The 20,077-nt window shown below is 37.9% G+C and overlaps 2 protein-coding genes across 2 annotated transcripts; both read left to right on the top strand.

Moving 5' to 3' along the window:
• The first annotated feature begins 1,280 nt into the window (after positions 1–1,280).
• On the top strand, positions 1,281–2,806 carry LOC114540164. Its single transcript, XM_028560437.1, has 4 exons — positions 1,281–1,381; positions 1,666–1,828; positions 2,128–2,428; positions 2,625–2,806. The coding sequence occupies exons 1-4, from the start codon at positions 1,281–1,283 to the stop codon at positions 2,804–2,806; spliced, it is 747 nt and encodes a 248-aa protein (XP_028416238.1).
• An 83-nt stretch (positions 2,807–2,889) lies between these two features.
• LOC114540168 (G2/M phase-specific E3 ubiquitin-protein ligase-like) lies at positions 2,890–5,173 on the top strand. The gene is made up of 3 exons (XM_028560440.1): positions 2,890–3,145; positions 3,631–3,982; positions 4,654–5,173. The coding sequence occupies exons 1-3, from the start codon at positions 2,990–2,992 to the stop codon at positions 4,884–4,886; spliced, it is 741 nt and encodes a 246-aa protein (XP_028416241.1). The 5' UTR covers positions 2,890–2,989; the 3' UTR covers positions 4,887–5,173.
• Positions 5,174–20,077: the final 14,904 nt, after the last annotated feature.

Below are 20,077 nucleotides of genomic sequence, written 5' to 3'. Positions count from 1 at the left end.
AAATACTTGTAGCTTACATTGTGATCAATATTTCTATCTATTTTGCTTGAAATACAGTCGTTTTGGCCATTGGTAATGATATTTCCAACAAACGTGTTTACAAAGGGAAAATCCGAAAATTTGCGTATAATTATCACCATATTGGAGAAAATTTGACAAAAAATCGGAAAATTTTCGCTCCAAAAAGGCCGAATATATGACTTCTAGGGACATTTTTACCCCAGGAATCGATTTCCGGGCTTATTTTACCCCTAGGGGGTAAGGCAAGGTTAAGTTTTTGACACCTCGAACCTCACGCGACAACCGCATGTGCCTGCGCTACAAACAATAACAAATCGATATTTTTCGAGTTTTTCTGGCCATCCTATGGCGTTCCGGTATGGACAAAATTATGACAGTTCGAACTACAATATCAAAGTCAATAATAAAATATGAAAGTTCATAATGCAAATACGAAACCGCAGACACAATATGATGGTCATACACAGCCAATATTAAAACACGTGTGATAAAAACCAAACAGAACGAAATAAATATCAAACTTGCACACAAAATATCAAAATCGCACACAAAATATCAAAATAGCACACAAAATATCAAAATCGCACACACAATATCAAAATCGCACACACAATATCAAAATCGCACACACAATATCAAAATAGCACACAAAATATCAAAATAGCAGACAAAATATCAAAATCGCACACACAATATCAAAATCGCACACACAATATCAAAATCGCCCACCCACACACACAATGCAGTGAGTACATTCACTTCCGGAAACGGAAGGCGCAACTATATCCGGTTTCCGGTAACTATTACTGTATTTTCCATTTTACACGCTTGGGAAGGAGCAAGGCAGCAAGCCCGTGTTGTTTACGTCGTTTTATTCTGCACAATATGGCGGGAGTCAATAACATAGCAGAAATAGTTCGGAGAGTTGTGACCTCAATAAATAATTTAGACCCGAATACACAAGCATGTCAAAATGCAGCGAATACCATCGGTAATCAAAGCTCCACAAGAACGCCTGAACAAGAAGTCAACGACGCTTTTCGTCTTCCGAGAACAACAAGCGGTCAGGAACCAATTGTTCCGAGATCAAGAAATGGGCGATTTACACCTTACAGCGGTAGAAAAGCGAAGAAAGGAAAAGAAAAAAAGACTTCAAACTCGCAACTTGATTTTATATTGAAAGACGTGTGCTTTTACCGAGTCCCTCATGGGCTGATGTTCCAAGAAGGGACAAAAAACAAAATTTAGTTCGTAACAACATGTTCATTGATGCATGGACTCTTAATAAGACTTGGTCAGAGGAAAAGTTGAAAAATGAAATATTGATCTTATTTAAAGAACATTTGAAGACAGTCAACGAGTAAGTAGCGTAGTTGAAAGTAAAAGGACGATTGTATCTGCCGGTGACCACCGTATATTTTTTGTGGGGTTTCTTGTAGGTTATTTGTCTAGTTTTAATATTACGGTCTTAACCTAATATAAACCTTCACCTTTTTAGGTAAAGTTATTGTAGAAGATACAACTTCTCAAAATTTCTGTCTGTTTTAATTGTTAGTTTATAGAGATGTTTATTTATACGCTTGAATTATGGCTTTCCAATAACATTGTGAATTGAAAAATATATTGTTTTATTTTTTCTTCTAGTTTTGAATTTGTTAAGGCAGTGGGAAACACTATCACAAAAGTCAAACTGCCTGAAGGGAACGAGGTTAATGGCAAAACTATAAAACATATTGCTGGCAATGGCCCAATATATATCAGAGCATGCGCAAATATTGACGACTTTAATCAAAATGAAATTGAAGATGTAAGTAAACTTGTGCCCTTGCCAAATTAAATTAGGCCTCTCTGGTTGCAGGTTCTTTTAGAAGGCAGGTGTCTTTTAATATGGAATTGTAATTGACTTCTTTTTCCCCCTTAGTCTCTTTCTATCCTGTATTTCCCTCATGCCATTGCAATTGATGTATTGCGCCCAAAACTGCCATTTGCAATCAAATGCGCCGCGCCCCCGAAGGTTTCGAAATCTACTCAACTTCGGTTGATTATCAACGTAAGATGCGCTGTACTATGTTATTACATTCATAATTTTTACTTGTCATTTTTAAGGATCTATCTGAAGGTGAAGATTTTGCTGTTGGAGAAACAAAAACTGGTGAAGATATTCGACAATATGCTTTTATTTCTGACCAGCCGTCGACAAGTTCAATCGTTTCAATGACAATTGATGATGAAGACAAAGGATGCTCTTCCAGTACGTGCCAACTATTTGATTTCGAGATAGAAAGGTTGAAAGAAATGTTCCCAATGTCTTCTGATGAAGTACTGAACGCAGCGATTGAAAAAAGTGCAAATTTAGGAGAGGCAGTAGATTATGTCGTCCAACAGACCGGGGTTTCTGAGATTGCAGGTTTGTAACTTATACTTACCATTACTTTCAATTTCAAAATGCAGGAAATATATTTCTATAATTCCATAGGTGTAACACATTACAAGAGGTGTAAGTACTTATCTGCTGTACTGTTACTTACCTGCTGTACTGTTACTTGATAAACTGCATGAAGATTTCATAATCTTTCTAGTGGTCAAACTTTTCTTTTTCTAAGGGGATGATAACAAAGAGAGCGAATTATCCCCTGAAAGTTCACTGAATGAATTGATAAGAGGTGTCATTCCGAAGTCTACAGGTCCGCCAAGGCGTTTTGTCGTCAACAGGAATACAATATTACCAGACAGCATCGCTGTTTTAAGCAGAGAAATTTTGATATCAGTGTCCCTGTTATGGTAACGTTCGAAGGGGAACCAGCAATCGACGGGGGCGGTCCAAAAGCGGGAATTTTTCACCCTTCTCTTGAGAGAGCTTCTTTCTCCAGATTCGGTTGTACGTTTATTTGAAGGAAATGGTGGAAACTATCTTCCTTTGCATAATACAGACGCGTTGCGATCAAAATTATTTGAAGTTGTTGGCCGAATGGTAGCTGCATCAATCATGAATGGGGGCCCAGGTTTTCCTCATTTCTCTACAGCTGTTTGGAAGTATATTCAATGTCAAGATACTAATCTTGTCACAGAATACATCTCCAAAGATGATGTGGTTGATTTTGAAGTCATTGAAGCAATAAATAAGGTGCGAACTATTTACATACAATTACAATAGAACTTAATATTCGGACTTTTCGCTTATGCTATTATTATCTTTGTCTGTCACAATTTACAGAGCCTCGCTTTAGTACAATAAATTCTCTTTACAACAAAGCGAGTAAAGACAATGACATAAGGCAAACCCGCGTTAGTGCTATAAAACAAGTTCATTCAGTATTGCATGATGGCAAAAAACCGTGTTTGGCAATGTTGCCTAGCCTTCTACGCAGTCACCTCTTATGTATTTATATTAGGAATTTATTATAGGCAAATTTATTAGGCATTTATTAGGCTGCGGAGGAGGCTATGTGTTAACTTTGACGAAATTTCTTTTTCAGTTCCGTTCGAGATTATTGCAAATATTTGTTAATATATATAAGAAAATTAAGTATATTTCATAAAGAGAGAACTACTCTAACAGTTTTTGATGTGGATCTTTGTTTCTCATCAAATTATTTTATTATTTGGTAGCTCGATGCAATCACTCCTGACACATTCACAAAAATAGCTCGCGAGGTTGAGCCACTGATAATCGATTCCGGATTTCCGCACAAGTTATCCACAGAAAACGTTTACCATGCAATAACGTCCTTGTGTCTGCATAATGTTTTGCTCTCAAGGAAAGCAGAGCTTGATCAGTTTATAAGGGGACTTGGGCCGCTGCATACGGTCATCAAGAAATATCCGGTCAAAACTGAATGTTTTCTCTTGAGGGGAGAAGCAAAACTGCCCACATCAGAGGAATTGCTTTCAATTATGGAATTTGTTGATGTGGAATCGAGCATTGTAGAATATTTTAAAGAGTATTTGACTACGTCGGATAGTAAGTCATGATTAATTTATGTTCATAATAACTATTGAATTTTGTGTGGTGTATGTGTGTGTTATTTACCGGCTGCAAGGTCCGGATGCAATAAAACTGTACCATAGCATGATAGCAACTTAAGCCCTGTTATATTTGGTATTTATAACAACTTAAAAGTTGCTATCATGCTATGGTACAGTTGGTACCTGCGATATTTGGTACGGCACGGATTAGTAAAAGTTCACACATACTCACATTTTAAATTATTTTCTTGTTTAATTAATTTAAAAGCTACGAGTATGGCCTACATTCAAACGGGATATGATCTACAAATTTGGGGCCGGTTGTATGAAAGCCGGATAGCGCTATCCGCCGGATAGTGATTTTTTTTAACCGTTCTAAAAAGGCTTGAATCGCGATAAAATTTTAGCTTTGGAACTAACTGTTGTTAAAGAGGAACCTCAATTTAAGAATAATAAGATTTATTCAAAGTTATACCCAAACAACGGGCGATTTTAAAGCGATTGAAAAAATCACTATCCGGTGGATAGCAGCTATCGGGCTATCATACAACCGGCCCTTGGTCGCCATGCCTACAAATTCTTGTGTCAAGTTATGGCAGTTCCTTTATAATTTGCATTATTTATTCCATTGAAGATGTAATTGCATTGTTTATTATGCTTTTTTAGACGAGACTCTTAGCGATTTATTGATGTTTTCGACTGGATGTGCCACAATTCCTCCCATGGGGTTCCATAACCCTTCAGTCATTACCATATTACAGAATGAATCAACTTATCCAAATGCAAATACATGTCCTCAAGAACTTGAATTACCAGGACTCGTATGTTCTTTCGCCGAACTGAAGAGAAGTCTTGATTCAGCTCTTGCAATACAGAAAATGGGATTTGGAATTGTGTGATTTCCTGCTATGATGCTGAAACACTTTGTAACATCCAGTTTGTACACTCACACGTGAACATTTTTTTTCCTGTTTTGTTAATTAATATAACGCCTGCATTGCGTATATACACGCATGGGAGAGACCCGCGGCGCGTATTTGAAACGAGTTGTTTTCTTTTCGTTAGCATAAAACCATTCATGCATAGAGATGATAGGCTGCAAGAAATGAAGGTTTGAATGCGTAGAATTCATGGGTTTTTTTCAAAACAACATAAATTGCAAAAAACATTATGCATATTTTTTTACAAACGGCTAAAAAGTTTACAATCTTGCATGCGTGATTTTTGTACTCGCAAGTATGACAACCAAATCACAATTGTTTTTATATCAAACCTTCATGTTATTACAAACTATCCTGGAATATGCATACTGCGATTACTGTACATTTAGGATTGCTTTAATCTTATATATATAGCATTGAATTTAGTTAATGATGACCTACAGGTTTAATTTGGTATCGACATTATTGTATTTACAAATGCTTTTTTCAAGATACTCTTGTAACGTGGATTTCTTATTCTAAAAGCTGTTCTAGTAAATGAAGTACTGAAAAGAATGAGATAATGCCGTCAGGATCACCATATGCTTGCGCATTTTGCCTAGCAATTTCAAGCTGTTGCAATTCTTCTTCTTGTAATTCAAAGGGCGGAGGAGGAACATTAACAGCATAATTTATCTGCTCCTCAGGTAGAGGGCCATCCTCATCTATCCCATAGTTGGCCAAATCAATTTGATCATCGTTTAATACACTCTCTGTTGCTGTGTGCCCAGAGTCCGCTGAATGAAGCATTCCATGAACCCACAGTTGTCTTGGTGTTAGGTTATTCTCCCAGCTTAGAGGATGACAATTCCAGCTCAATCTCAGTTGCTCTAGGGCTTCATTAATCATGGGAAGATATGCTACTTGTAATGCAAACAAATGATTCTCGTTCGTTGTGTCAAAGCCCATTCTTTCAAGAGCAACAAAAATGTCTTGAAATCGCAAGCAAACAATACTGTTTACTTCACGCCATAGTCTTTCTATTCGTTGGTTATGAACTGATGTTCCTGTGATAATGCTACCGCGATTTACACCCCGTGTATTTACCATAAACCTCGCTACTTGGATATTTTCTAATCCAAGATCTGTTCGCACACGAGAGGGAATGTTATACTGTGTGACAGCCTCTTGAAAAGCACTGAAGACGGTTGATACTCTGTTGTTATTTGACGCTCTTAAGAAAACTATTAATCTGGAATATCCGTCTATACCTCCATGGATGACAAAGCGATACGGCTGTATCAATTTGTGGTTTCCATCCAAGTGCCTATAGATTTGACCATAAAGTAATGAATAAAAACTATAATGTATAGTAAGCATGTAAAATTGCTAGTACCTTATCCAAATTAGGACACGTGTGAACCAGGGTTTATTTATTAATTTTTCAGACAACCATGGAAGTGAGTGTGGTTAAACTATGCGACAATTGGTTCACAATTATCACCCATATTAGTCGCACGTCCTCTCTACGTGCTACAAAACCCGCACATACAGTGACTTAAGCAAAAATATACCCAAACTTACCATAATGCATTTGGACAAGGAACTGAATATCTACGACGAATTATGGTTCTAGATGCGCGTAATGTTGCAGTAACTGGATCAATTCTTCGCAATGACTGAAGAACGCGCCATCTCTGAATCCGAACTCCGCGCTGGCGGAGGGCTCCTTGCACCAATCTGTACCCAATACCTGGAGTGATATGCAAAATTTGTCTTACTAATTGATCGAGCTGCACATCTTGCACATTTGAAAAGTCCCCATTCGCACCAGTGCTCATGCCATACTGTTGTCGCCGTCGCCTCAAAGTTCTTTCAGATACCCCCAAACTTCGCGCAATTTCCGCCCAACGAAACCCAGCTCCATTATGGAGACATTGGAGAATATTCTCCGAAATGTCAAGCCTGGGTCGGCCAGCTTCGCCTGACCTACTCACACTAATTGTCACTGATCTTGTATTCTGTTCATCTTCATCAAATACACTACGGAATGACAGCGCATAGAAGTACTGCCTTCTTTGACTTACGATCTCTAATAACCCTCTCAAGTCCGACACCAGTTGATATTCCCTTGGATATGCTTCGCGGATTCTCTGAAAAAGCACGTTTAAAGTTCTTTCTAATTCGTCAAGCCGTCGCAGGAAATACTCCGCAGAATCAAATGATCTATTTTCTACGGAAAGTGTTAGTATATTTTGTAATGATCTAAAAAATTCTGTAACATGAAAACCTCTTAGATTTCTGTTTGCCATTGCAAAATCCTATTTTATAGAAACCGGATATTCTTGCTTTTTACGTTTCCGGTTTCGAAATGAGGTTACGTCACGTACCTCTTCGTCCATATCGTCCTATTAATTTGATATTTTGCGTTCCCGTATTCATATTTTCTGTGCAAACTATAGTTTTAAATTTTATGTGCTATTTTTATCTATCACTCTTTTGATATTTTGTGTGCGATTTTGATATTGTGTATGCTATTTTGATATTTTGTGTGCTATTTTGATATTTTGTGTGCGATTTTGATATTGTGTGTGCGATTTTGATATTGTGTGTGCGATTTTGATATTTTGTCTGCTATTTTGATATTTTGTGTGCTATTTTGATATTGTGTGTGCGATTTTGATATTGTGTGTGCGATTTTGATATTGTGTGTGCAATTTTGATATTTTGTGTGCTATTTTGATATTTTGTGTGCGATTTTGATATTTTGTGTGCAAGTTTGATATTTATTTCGTTCTGTTTGGTTTTTATCACACGTGTTTTAATATTGGCTGTGTATGACTATCATATTGTGTCTGCGGTTTCGTATTTGCATTATGAACTTTCATATTTTATTATTGACTTTGATATTGTAGTTCGAACTGTCATAATTTTGTCCATACCGGAACGCCATACCATCCTGACTTAAAAACTATCAGAAAAGATAACTAAAGCATTTCTAGTTTATATATAACGGTTAAAATACGAAAGGATAAAAAAAAACGAAGAAAATAACGAAATTCCAAACGCGAGTTATATTTCACCTTGTAATTTGATATGATTTTGACAGCTGCACTGCCCTGTCAGGTTAACAGAAATATTTATTAATTTCCGCATTAAAACAGAAGCGATTGGGTTATAGTATTTTTCTCGAGCTATATTTTGGTGGCATTTTTGTGTTTTTTGCTCGCGCATTCGCAGAGTTATTGGAATTTTAAAAAATTCGGACTCTAGAGTCCGAAATATATATTTCCTAGACTTGAAATTCAGTAAGATTGTTCAGAAGGGATTCACAAAGGATACGACCGAATATTAGACCAGTAATTCATTTCATTCAGATAAAAAAAAATTGAAACCAATTGTCCAAAATAGCAATTTTTCCCTTACATGAGATGTCAGATTTTGAAAGATAAATTCTTTAATATTGATTTGCTGAACTTGAAAATCAGTAAGAATGTTCAGAAAAGATTGGCAAAGGATACAACAGAATATTAGACCAGCAGTTCGTTTCATTCAGTTCAAAAAATTTCAAAACAATTGTCCAAAATAGCAATTTTTCCCTTATATGAGATGTCAGACATTGAAAGCTAAATTCTTTACTATTGATTTGCTAGACTTGAAATTCAGTAAGAATGTTCAGAAGGGATTGGCAAAGAATACAACAGAATATTAGACCAGCTGTTCATTTCATTCAGTTCAAAAAATTTGAAAACCATTGTCTAAAATAGCAATTTTTCCCTTATATGAGGTGTCAGACATTGAAAGCTAAATTCTTTAATATTGATTTGCTAGACTTGAAATTCAGTATGAATGTTCAAAAGGGATTGACAAATGATACACCAGAATATTACACCAGTAATTCATTTCATTGAGTTCAAAAAAATTCAAAACAATTGTCCAAATTGGCAATTTTTCCCTTATGAGGTGTCAGATTTTGAAAGTTAAATCCTTTAATATTGATTTGCTAGATTTCAAATTGAGCAAGAATGTTCAGAAAAGATTGACAAAGCATACACCAGAATATTAGACCAGCAGTTTATTTCAATCAGGTCAAAAAATTTGAAACCAAGTGTCCAAAATTGCAATTTTTCCCTTATATGAGATGTCAGATTTTGAAAGTTTAATTCTTTAATATTGATTTGCTGAACTTGAAATTCAGTAAGAATGTTCAGAAGAGATTGGCAAAGGATACAACAGAATATTAGACCAGCAATTCATTTCATTGAGTTAAAAAAAATTCAAAACAATTTTCCAAAATAGCACTTATATGAGGTGTCAGACTTGACAGTCAAATTTTTTAATGTTGATTCGCTAGATTTCAAATTGAGCAAGAATGTTCAGAAGGGATTGACAAAGCATACAACAGAATATTAGACCAGCAGTTCATTTCATTCAAGTCAAAAAATTTGAAACCAATTGTCCAAAATAGCAATTTTTCCCTTATATGAGATGTCAGATTTTGAAAGCTAAATTCTTTAATATTGATTTGCTGAACTTGAAATTCAGTAAATGTTGTGATATTGCTATACTTTATTAAATGATATAAATGATCTCCATCTAAGTTTCTAATGCAGAATACAAAATAATATACAAGACGCCATCTTTTATACTCTTTACTTTCGGCCCAGGCCCCTACCGCATGACATGGCACATTGTCCTATGACATCCCCCTTATTACAAAACAAAATTAAAAAAAAAAAAAAAATTATTGTAACATAATTTAAACCTATATAAAATAACCTTTTATCCTATCATGCAAACAGTTAACTCCGAATATTATACTATACAGAACATGCATCATTGTCCAGCTTGCAATTAAAATGTTCAGTTCAAAGCTAAATTCTTTAATATTGATTTGCTGAACTTGAAATTCAGTAAATGTTGTGATATTGCTATACTTTATTAAATGATATAAATGATCTCCATCTAAGTTTCTAATGCAGAATACAAAATAATATACAAGACGCCATCTTTTATACTCTTTACTTTCGGCCCAGGCCCCTACCGCATGACATGGCACATTGTCCTATGACATCCCCCTTATTACAAAACAAAATTTAAAAAAAAAAAAAAATTATTGTAACATAATTTAAACCTATATAAAATAACCTTTTATCCTATCATGCAAACAGTTAACTCCGACTATTATACTATACAGAACATGCATCATTGTCCAGCTTGCAATTAAAATGTTCAGTTCTTCAGACGTGCAGGTACACGTGTCATTCTTCCAGATCTAGTTGTCTGACTTCTCAGTTGAAATGAATGTCCCCTTTTGGCAACACCAACTGCTCTCTCGTTTGTTTTTTCTTCACCTACATACTTAACAGGAGTCGGCGCTGTCTCAGTAACACTAGGTGTCACAGTTTTGGTTGGCACAGGTGTTGGAATAACCATTGCAGATGCCACGGAATGGTTTGTCTTCTTTGGTGTTGTAGGTGGAGGTGGATTTGATTCTTTCTGATCATTGGTGCTGATTTCAAGGGGAATTGTCGGCAACAGACCCTGGGTCTCCTCTGCGGTGCTAATTTGCCGGGGTCGAATATGCTCCCTCGTCCTTTGGTACAGCTTGTGATTCTTCTCAACAATGTATGTTCTCGGTTCTCTTTTGGGATTAGGTCGGCCGAAAATCACTCCTGGTTCCCAGATACGCTTAAGGGTGTTCCAAACATACACGGGTTCAGCTTTTTCTAGGATTTGCTTATCATGACTGGCCCTCTTGTTATAGGACTCTGCCTGCTTCGTCTGGCGCTGTGTGTTGAACTCTTGATGGACATCGTTACTGGAATGCCTTGATTGTAAGGCAGACCTCCCACTCGGTAACAGCGATCTAGGTTTACGGCCGAAAAGGAGCTCGTAAGGCGATGGCAACTGACTATCGAGAGGGGTAATTCGGTACATCCACACAACTGCATAAGGACACTGTTTAGTCTCCAACGCCTTCTTCCAGAGTGATTTACAAATGCCAACACTTTTTTCGGCCAAGCTATTGGTTTGATGGTGATATGGCGAACTAAAGGTCAAGGTTATATTGCTTCGTTTACATTTTTCCCTGAACTTCTTGCTGACAAACTGACTTCCAAAATCAACCATTATCATCGATGGTAGGCCATACTCTGCAAGAATGCTGATGAAATGACTGGAAATCGTAGATGCGGACATGTCACTCAAAAGACGTATGACCATGAATCTTGAATAATAATCAACAACCATTAAATACTTTGCTTTGTTGAATTCAAAGATGTCTGCGCCCAACTTTTCCCAAGGTGATGCCGGCAAATCTGGTTGCATCAGTGGTAATTTCATTGGCGCTGATTGGTGTTTATTGCAGGACTCGCATCTTTTAACCATTTGGCGGATGTCGCTTGATATGCCTGGCCAAAAGACTGCTTGCCTAGCAAGAAGGAGACATTTGGTTTCACCTTGATGACCACCATGGATTGTCTTCAACACCTGGACTCGAAGTGATTCAGGGATTACTACTTTATCTCCTTTCAGGATTATACCGTCCTCCAAAACTAGATCACATCTAAAATTCCAAAAATCCCATAGCTCTTGTGGACATTGCTTTCTGTAATTGGGCCACCCATTGTAAATAGTATCCTTCAAAAGAAGCATTGTTGGATCTGCCTCGATTGCTGACTTAACTTGACTTACATCAACAGGATGGAAATCATCCATCATAAAGTGAATAACATGTACTTCATTCTCGCAATCTTGGGTTGCATTCTGTTTGGGTGATGCTACTTTCTTTATACATACTCGCGACAAGGCATCAGCAACTGGAATGTCTTCTCCACGTCTATACTGGACTTTGATGTCATACTTTAAACATCTTAGCAGCATTCTCTGCAACCGAGCTGGAGCCTCCGCAATGTTCTTTTTGAAGATCTGCTCGAGGGGGAATGGTCAGTTTCGACCAGAGTGTGTCTTCCGAGTAGATAATAGTTGAACTTCTCTAGCCCAAACATCACAGCTAGACATTCTCTTTCAATATTAGAATATTTTGCTTCAGCATCATTAAGAGACCTTGAAGCCATGGCCACTATCCTCTCATTACCACCAGAATCGACCTGTCTCAACCAAGCGCCCAAGCCTTGCTGGCTGGCGTCACACTGCAGGATTGTTCTAATGGCTGGATCAGGATCATAATACGAGACAACTTGTGCTGACTGAAGCTCTACTTTTACCGCATCAAGTGCGAGCTGATGGTGATGCTCCCAATTGAAATGTACATCTTTCTTCACCAATTCTCGAAGGGGGGCCGTTAACTTGGCAAGCTTTGTAGAGAAACGATTAAGATAAGTGATTAACCCAAGGATGGACAACAATTCTTTGGTAGAGGTTGGAGCGGTAATGTTCCTAATTGCTTCCAACTTATTTTCCGCTGGAAGAATGCCTTCCTGAGACAGTACATAACCATAGAAGTTAACGCTTGCTTGTTTAAACTGTAATTTCTCAGAGTTTAGGCTCACATTGTTCACTCGACTGGCTTCAAGCATTTTAACGAATGCCTGATCGTGCTCTTCTTGGGTACTACCAGAAATGATAATATCATCTGCTATCCCTGTGATATTGGGAATATCCCGATAAATGCCATCTAGCCTTTGTTGGAATATGTCCTGGGACACAGCTACACCAAAGGGCAGACGCTTGAACCGATATCGACCGAAGGGTGTATTGAAGGTACACAGCATGCTTGACTCGTGGTCCAGCTCAATGTGCCAATACCCTTTCTTGGTATCGATCACTGAAAAGTACTTCTTGCCATGAAATAATGGTAGAAGTTCATCGATGGTTCTACTGTAGTAGTGTTGGCGACGAATGTTCTTATTCAAGTCTTTTGGATCTAAGCAAAGCCTTACTTTCTTCCTTCCATCCGATTCTCTGATATTACAGACAATAGAATTCACCCAATCAGTAGGTTCGGTTACCTCAACGATGATATCATCTTCGATCATCTTCTCCAACTCTTGCTTATACAATGGTAGAATATGGACAGGAACAGTGCGTGGCGGATGGATTACAGGCAAGGGGTTATCAATTAACTGGATATGGTATTTCTCCCCTGGAAAGCGCCCAACTTTATCAAAACAATCTTGATAATGACTCACACCAATGGTTTTGTCAAATTACCCTTCCGAGCTACATCTTGTACCTGGTCACTCGTGAATTCGTCAATGTTATTGACTGTAATAATGCCCAACTCTTGAGCTTGTTGACATCCTATCATGGAAGGATGGCCAGGGGCATGAACAATATTAAATTTGGCATAAGTAGATTTTTCATTGTATGCCAAATGAAGAGGTGTGGACCCATAGTTCTCAATGGTATTACCTCCATATGCTTTGAGGGTATTACCACAAGGCTGAATATCAATAGGAGACTAAGTTTTGTAAATCTTCAGTAGTTAATACACAGGTATCTGCACCAGTGTCTACCTTCATTTCAAGATGGGACTCACTGTTAACGACAACTTTGGAATAAATCTTATTGGGATAATTGCTTATACTGTCAATGGAATTTTCAGATGATATACAACCCAAGACCACTGTAATGGTCTCAGATTCACCGTTTGAGTCTTCGCTTTCGCTAGCACTACTTGACGATTCACCGGTTAGACTATCTTCCTCACTGTCAGCAAGGTGAATGTCCTGACCTTGATAATCTGAATTATGTATGATTTCGTTAACTTGTTTGAGTCGTTTCTTCATGCACACTCTCTGGAAATGCCCAATTTTACGACAGTAGTTACATTTTGCCTGTGCAGCAGGACAAGAGGCATTTCTACCATGGCTATTCCCACATTTAAAGCATCCCTTACGTTTAAACTTTATTTTCGGTTTGGTTATACCTGTTGCTTGAGAAAAATTGCTGCTATCTGCTTGTGTACTTGAAGGGCTTCTTTGTTGATATTTATCCTGGCCTTTTGATCTTGTTTTACTTCGAACAGAATACAATGCAGTACCAAGCTCTCCTTGACCTTGAGTAATAACTTGCATCTGAGCTCTAGTACTTTCCTCAGTTTTAGCTAGTTCATAAACTTGTTGGAAGGTAAGTGAATTCCCTTTGGCTATAGCTTCCTTTCTCACTCTGTCTGATTTTAGACCAAAAACCATAGTATCTCGAAGGGTTTCTTCCTTGAATGAGGGATGATATCCACTATCATCGACAAGTACACGGGCTTTTGTCAAAAATTCTTCCAGACACATATCACCCTGTTTAAGGCATCTCAACTGATATCTAGACAATATATGATTACTTTGTGGTTTTGTATAAGCTTCAAACTTTTCAAATATTGGCACAAGCTTAAGATGATCGTTCTCCTCCGACCATGTCGCAGTATTATAAATTTCTAACCCTTTATCACCGACCCATAACAGAAGTAATCTTGCTTTTTTACTTTCTCATCTGCTAAAGGTCCTTCAAATATAAGGTTACATTTTTGTTTGAATACCTTGAATCTTTTATGAAGGTCCCCAAGACTAACCCAGTCCATCGCAGGAAGTTTAAATCTATCCATGGCGTTATTAACGTTCAATGTGTCAATGTTTCAAGTTGATGCCAGTTGAACTTTATAATATTTATTTCATCATTTCTTCAGACAGCGTAGTCGATGTATAAACTATATTCGGAGATCATTGACAGTACATCACGTCGTCAATCGAAATCCTACACCTGACACCATGTTGTGATATTGCTATACTTTATTAAATGATATAAATGATCTCCATCTAAGTTTCTAATGCAGAATACAAAATAATATACAAGACGCCATCTTTTATACTCTTTACTTTCGGCCCAGGCCCCTACCGCATGACATGGCACATTGTCCTATGACAGTAAGAATGTTCAGAAGAGATTGGCAAAGGATACAACAGAATATTAGACCAGCAATTCATTTCATTGAGTTCAAAAAAATTCAAAACAATTTTCCAAAATAGCACTTATATGAGGTGTCAGACTTGACAGTCAAATTTTTTAATGTTGATTCGCTAGATTTCAAATTGAGCAAGAATGTTCAGAAGGGATTGACAAAGCATACAACAGAATATTAGACCAGCAGTTCATTTCATTCAAGTCAAAAAATTTGAAACCAATTGTCCAAAATAGCAATTTTTCCCTGATATGAGATGTCAGATTTTGAAAGCTAAATTCTTTAATATTGATTTGCTGAACTTGAAATTCAGTACGAATGTTCAGAAGGGATTGGCAAAGGATACGTCAGAATATTAGACCAGCAGTTCATTTCAATCAGGTCAAAAAATTTGAAACCAATTGTCCAAAATAGCAATTTTTCCCTTATACGAGATGTCAGATTTTGAAAGCTAAATTCTTTAATATTGATTTGCCGAACTTGAAATTCAGTACGAATGTCCAGAAGAGATTGGCAAAGGATACAACAGAATATTAGACCAGCAGTTCATTTCATTTAGTTCAAAAGATGTGAAAACAATTGTCTAAAATAGCAATTTTTCCCTTATATGAGGTGTCAGATTTTGAAAGCTAAATTCTTTAACTCATTGCGGTCGGGTCGTAAACCATGGTGGAAAGTTGGCATGTTACGCCGAATATATTCGGCGTGGAGTATTACTTTTCCTGGCGTAAAATGGGGTAAAAAAACGTTTTATTTACAAAGTATCTCGCTGGCGTGGCGTACTGGCGTACTTCGCTGTTGCTGTGTTGCAGTCAAGTTCAAGTTGTGCTGGAATATATCTTTGGAAAATAAATAATAATAAAAACTAGCTTTGACCTGTTCTTGTTTGTCTTGCAGTAATGCAGTTCTACTAATCGCGCATTCACGCTATTTTTGTTGCTTGCAGCAGTAAAACCCAGTAAAATTTGGTGTAACTACCAGTGTTTCCGCTTTCCAATATTCAAAAAATCCTTTCTTTTCCTAATTGTTGCAAAAATTGCAAAAATTCTTGACAAATGGCAAGTGGAAGCTATGATAACTAGGCATAAATTATGCACCATATATGCACGCAACGTGTTGGAATCGTTACTAGGATTACTAGGCACAACAAAGAGTACTGTTACGTTGCAATCTCAGGGACAGGGAGTTAAACGTAGAGCAACAACAGGTGTGTAAAATTTATAAAAATACGGCCCTGAATGGCTAGTAGTACATCGTTGAAATTATCAGTCTGCCTCGTACCGTATTTTCTCAATCCTTATCTGTGTTTGTTTCTGTTTTTCAGATTTTGAACAAACTGCATGGTGGCGACAAGCAAAGAAGAAGAGAACTGAGAATCCTAATCAACCGAAAAAAGAGACCATGAAACATTGGGCGATATGCGTAAGTGTAAAATTAAACTTAACGATTTGAATTCAAACTCTTCTATGAGTTCTAACCGTATCTTTGCTGATACGCCGACTTATTATTATTTGTAGGGCTGGTGAACCTGTAAATGTCTTCAAGCTTTGTCGCCAAGACAAAAGTTCAATCGCTAGACATAAAGCCCGCCGTCATGGTCAAACATCTGACAGTGATGTGGTCATAAAATCGTTTTATGACAGTGGCAAAACAGTAAAGAATGCAAAAGAATATATATTATCAGCTCAATCAGATCATGAAGCTGAAAAACAAACTACCGTAGCATCTCATCTCCAAACTTCAACTCTTGATTGCGAAGATCCTGTTCTGTCCTCTACAGTGCCAACTGTAAATGCTTCCCCCCCATCCAAAGTGAGCACAAGTGCGTCACCAGGAGTGGATAAATCTGGATCGACGAAAATGGTTCAGCCAACACTTACAACTATGCTCCCAACATCAAGCAGTATTAGTGTGGATGTAGGCCTATCAAGTAATGTTTCATTGCATGGGAAGATTGACACGTTAATTAGCGAGTTCAAGGATTTCAAACTTAGGTCGAATTTACGACCAAGCGAGTGTACGCCAACACCCCTGTCAGCTATTGGTAGTAAATCTGCAGAAGAAGTATCCCAGTTGCTGCTTCGTTGGCCTGATGTCAAAAACGTGTTAGATCTTGTCGACACATGCAAGCACATAAGGTTCTTCTCTGGCGACGCAGAAAATGGTGTATTGTCAGTTCTAAGATGTGAGACCTGTTTTGCGTTCCTCAGAAGCAGGAAAAAAGCACAGTAACACTGGATGCTGCAGCCACCGCAAAAAAGGGTCTTGGAGGGTAAAGTTAAACGCGTATTTAACAATTAGTCAACTTATGTGGACAACTGCCCAAAAGACCAATGACCATGCAATACCTTATTTGGCTATTTTCACTGTGCTATATTCTTTTTTAGTTATTCAGGATCACTTGCTACGGGCTTGGTGTTCAATGCAGAAAAATCGCAGTTGCTCCTTGAAGGTGGAAATAAGGAGTTTTACAAACTGAAGAACACCGTTAAGAACCATGTTACACTAGCTGGTGGTCAACTTCACTTTGAATCGTTGCAGGTTAGTAATTTTACCTGCATTAATGGCTATTACCATATATACACTTTATATCAAATTGATTAATATATATATATATATATAGTATGACAAAGAATGCAAGAAAAAAGAGGAACGAGGAATTGCTGTTACGCAAAATTTGATAAAGATTGCCTTAACTGTGGTGAAAACGAAGTCTGCTGCGGTACATTATGAGACAATGGTTGCCGCACATTCTTCCACAGGCTCTGACGTTGGAGAATTTTGCCATATTAGGAAACAATTTCAGGTAAAAGATCTTGTATAATCATGTATAGTCAATAATTACTCCCCCTAAATTGTTAAAAAATAAACAAACTAGAACATATATATTAGAATATGTATAAATAAAATATGTTTACATTTAAAAAATGTATTCATTTTAAAAAATATTTCAGGAAATCTTACGAGCAACAGAGATATGGTGTGACAGAGAAACAGCCAAGTACCTGTCCACACCTCTGCAATCAACTACGTTACCACCTCATTTCTATGTTACCTGTGATAAAGCAACACCCAACTGAATAACAAATCAGGCTGTCATGCTTTGTCCAATGGTCAATGGCCAACGACAAGCTATTGCTGTGAAAGCAAGAGAGGTTTACCATGCAACTCAGACTGATCTGGAGGGAGATGTAAGTGGCGCAAATGCACCAGAACTTGCCCAAAGCCTGTTTGACGACATTCGAGAGACTTATCCATCTGTTGAAGAATCCGTTGTGAAGGGCGCGTGGATGGGCACTGTGTGTGATGGTGCCTACCAAGTACAAAACTTTGCTTTGAAACTTGACAGTCTGCTAGATCACGAGCAATATGATTCCATATTTTCTGCTGTCTTGTGGGATGCCGCGCATTTCCTAGATCTAGTGTTCTCAGATGTTTTTGATGGGAAAGTTGGAAATTCACAGGAGCTAATCCAACGCTTGGTAGAAATGCTCCACGCTTGGGCAGCATGGTTCACAAAATCTTTCAAAGGGGTAAAATGCTTAGAAGTGCAATGGAGATGGCGTCAACCGATGACACCTTTGTTCTTAGGCTCACAAGTCGAACATGCAGTACCAGATTCACTCCATCACAGTATGTCGAATTCAAGAAGCTCCTGGTCAGCCTTCCCCTATTTGTGAAGACCTTTCGAGAATTGAAATTCTCCGAGATAAAGGAGTACATGATTGCTGGTGAAGATTTCCTCATGGATCTGTGTGGTGTTACTGATATCCTACGTCCAGTCATCGAAATGTTTGTAGAGTTACAAGATTTGAGCATACCTTGTTGGAAGGTGGTGACCTGGTGGAAAAAGATGAAAACCTACATGGAACAGCTGCAGAACGAGTTCTCCTTGGACAATCCAACCTCAATGCTGCCCTCGCTAAAAGCCAACATCGCAGATATAATGTCAGGCATTTACAAAGGAACCGACTTAGTACCAGGATGGATGGTTAGTTCAACGGAAACAGTCACTGATGAAGCTGGTAAACAAACCATCGATACCTGGAAAGTTCAAGAAGCTGAAGATGTCACAAATGATTTAGAAACGTTTATTGCTGATATCATTTCCTCAATTGATCTTCGAGTCCAGAATTGCACCAAAGAGCTACAAAACACTCTCACATGTATGGATCTGGACACGCTATTCGCATTTTTATGTGGTGAGCGACTAACCAACGGCAAAGTTAAACTTTCGTATGGTGAGGCAGCCCTTGAAGTTTACGCCCAAGAAAGTTTCCAAAGATTCTTCAACTACATTTGTTCACTGCAGCATATTAGAGATCACAATTTTGACGACCGTGAGGAAGAAATTTGCTTTGACCCAGCTTTTGGAACCACCATTTTTCGCAGAATTAAGCAAGGTTTAAAGAAATACCTGTGGAATTCTTCAGGAGAACATCTCACATCATGGTTTTCGTTGGCGAAATCCTTTGGTTGCCTGAAGAAATTGTCCCTAACCGATGATCTAAGTACAGGAAATGAGAATCTTCCTTTCACCAACACATTCACGCTTGCACTGGAAAGAAGTGAGCAGCCAGTAAAGGCGAAGCTGAATGAAGCCGCGGTATATAAAAGTATTTATACCGACGAAGACTTGTACAAAGCTATCGGCATTGAGGGTTGTGTCGCCATTGTCATTGCACTGGCGAAAGGGGGTTCAGAAGCCATCGTTGAATCTTATTACAGCGTGATGAAGTCACAAAAAAGCTCTGGTGGTCAGTTAAATGAAACTTTGGCTCTGAGGTATGCATGCATGATTACAGTACCACAAAGATTACCTGAAATCACTAGTTTTATTATCTCATTCATTTGGTACTCTTGTTTTTCTATTCCTCTGTGCTTGGCTTATTAGAAATGTGCTTGGCTTATTAGAAATGCGCTTAATCATCACATTCCTCATTGATGACTGCTTGCTTCGGAAATAAAATTGTCATGTGCGTGTAGTCGTGTGTAATAATACACATATTTCTATTTTAGGACTAAAATCGACTGGTGCATGCCTTCAGTAGTACAAGCTGGTCGTGCAGTTAGAGAAATTGTAGATATCTACATCAATGGAGACAAGCATGCGTCATTACCGAAGCATTCATGGCCAATCTTAGGAGATGGTGCAAAATACTTGCAAGAGGGAAAGGTCTTGAAGCGCCATCGCACGGCAGATGCAAGATTACCATTTTTGTTGTAAAATGCCAATTCCCTTTTCTACACGCGA

Source organism: Dendronephthya gigantea, unplaced genomic scaffold (genome assembly GCF_004324835.1).
Source record: "Dendronephthya gigantea isolate DGI-Jeju-01 unplaced genomic scaffold, DenGig_1.0 000222F, whole genome shotgun sequence".
NCBI classification, from domain to species: Eukaryota; Metazoa; Cnidaria; class Anthozoa; order Malacalcyonacea; family Nephtheidae; genus Dendronephthya; species Dendronephthya gigantea.
This window is presented reverse-complemented; position numbering and strand designations above follow the sequence as displayed.

What these genes read in the sequence shown, in the direction of transcription:
- LOC114540164 (XM_028560437.1), top strand. Translation starts at nt 1,281, where the DNA reads ATGTTCATTGATGCATGGACTCTTAATAAGACTTGGTCAGAGGAAAAG. An exon ending in CATTTGAAGACAGTCAACGA is followed by an intron (nt 1,382 to 1,665) that starts GTAAGTAGCGTA and finishes TTTTTCTTCTAG; the next exon opens with TTTTGAATTTGTTAAGGCAG. An exon ending in CGGGGTTTCTGAGATTGCAG is followed by an intron (nt 2,429 to 2,624) that starts GTTTGTAACTTA and finishes TCTTTTTCTAAG; the next exon opens with GGGATGATAACAAAGAGAGC.
- LOC114540168 (XM_028560440.1), top strand. Translation starts at nt 2,990, where the DNA reads ATGGTAGCTGCATCAATCATGAATGGGGGCCCAGGTTTTCCTCATTTC. An exon ending in TCATTGAAGCAATAAATAAG is followed by an intron (nt 3,146 to 3,630) that starts GTGCGAACTATT and finishes ATTATTTGGTAG; the next exon opens with CTCGATGCAATCACTCCTGA. An exon ending in GTATTTGACTACGTCGGATA is followed by an intron (nt 3,983 to 4,653) that starts GTAAGTCATGAT and finishes ATGCTTTTTTAG; the next exon opens with ACGAGACTCTTAGCGATTTA.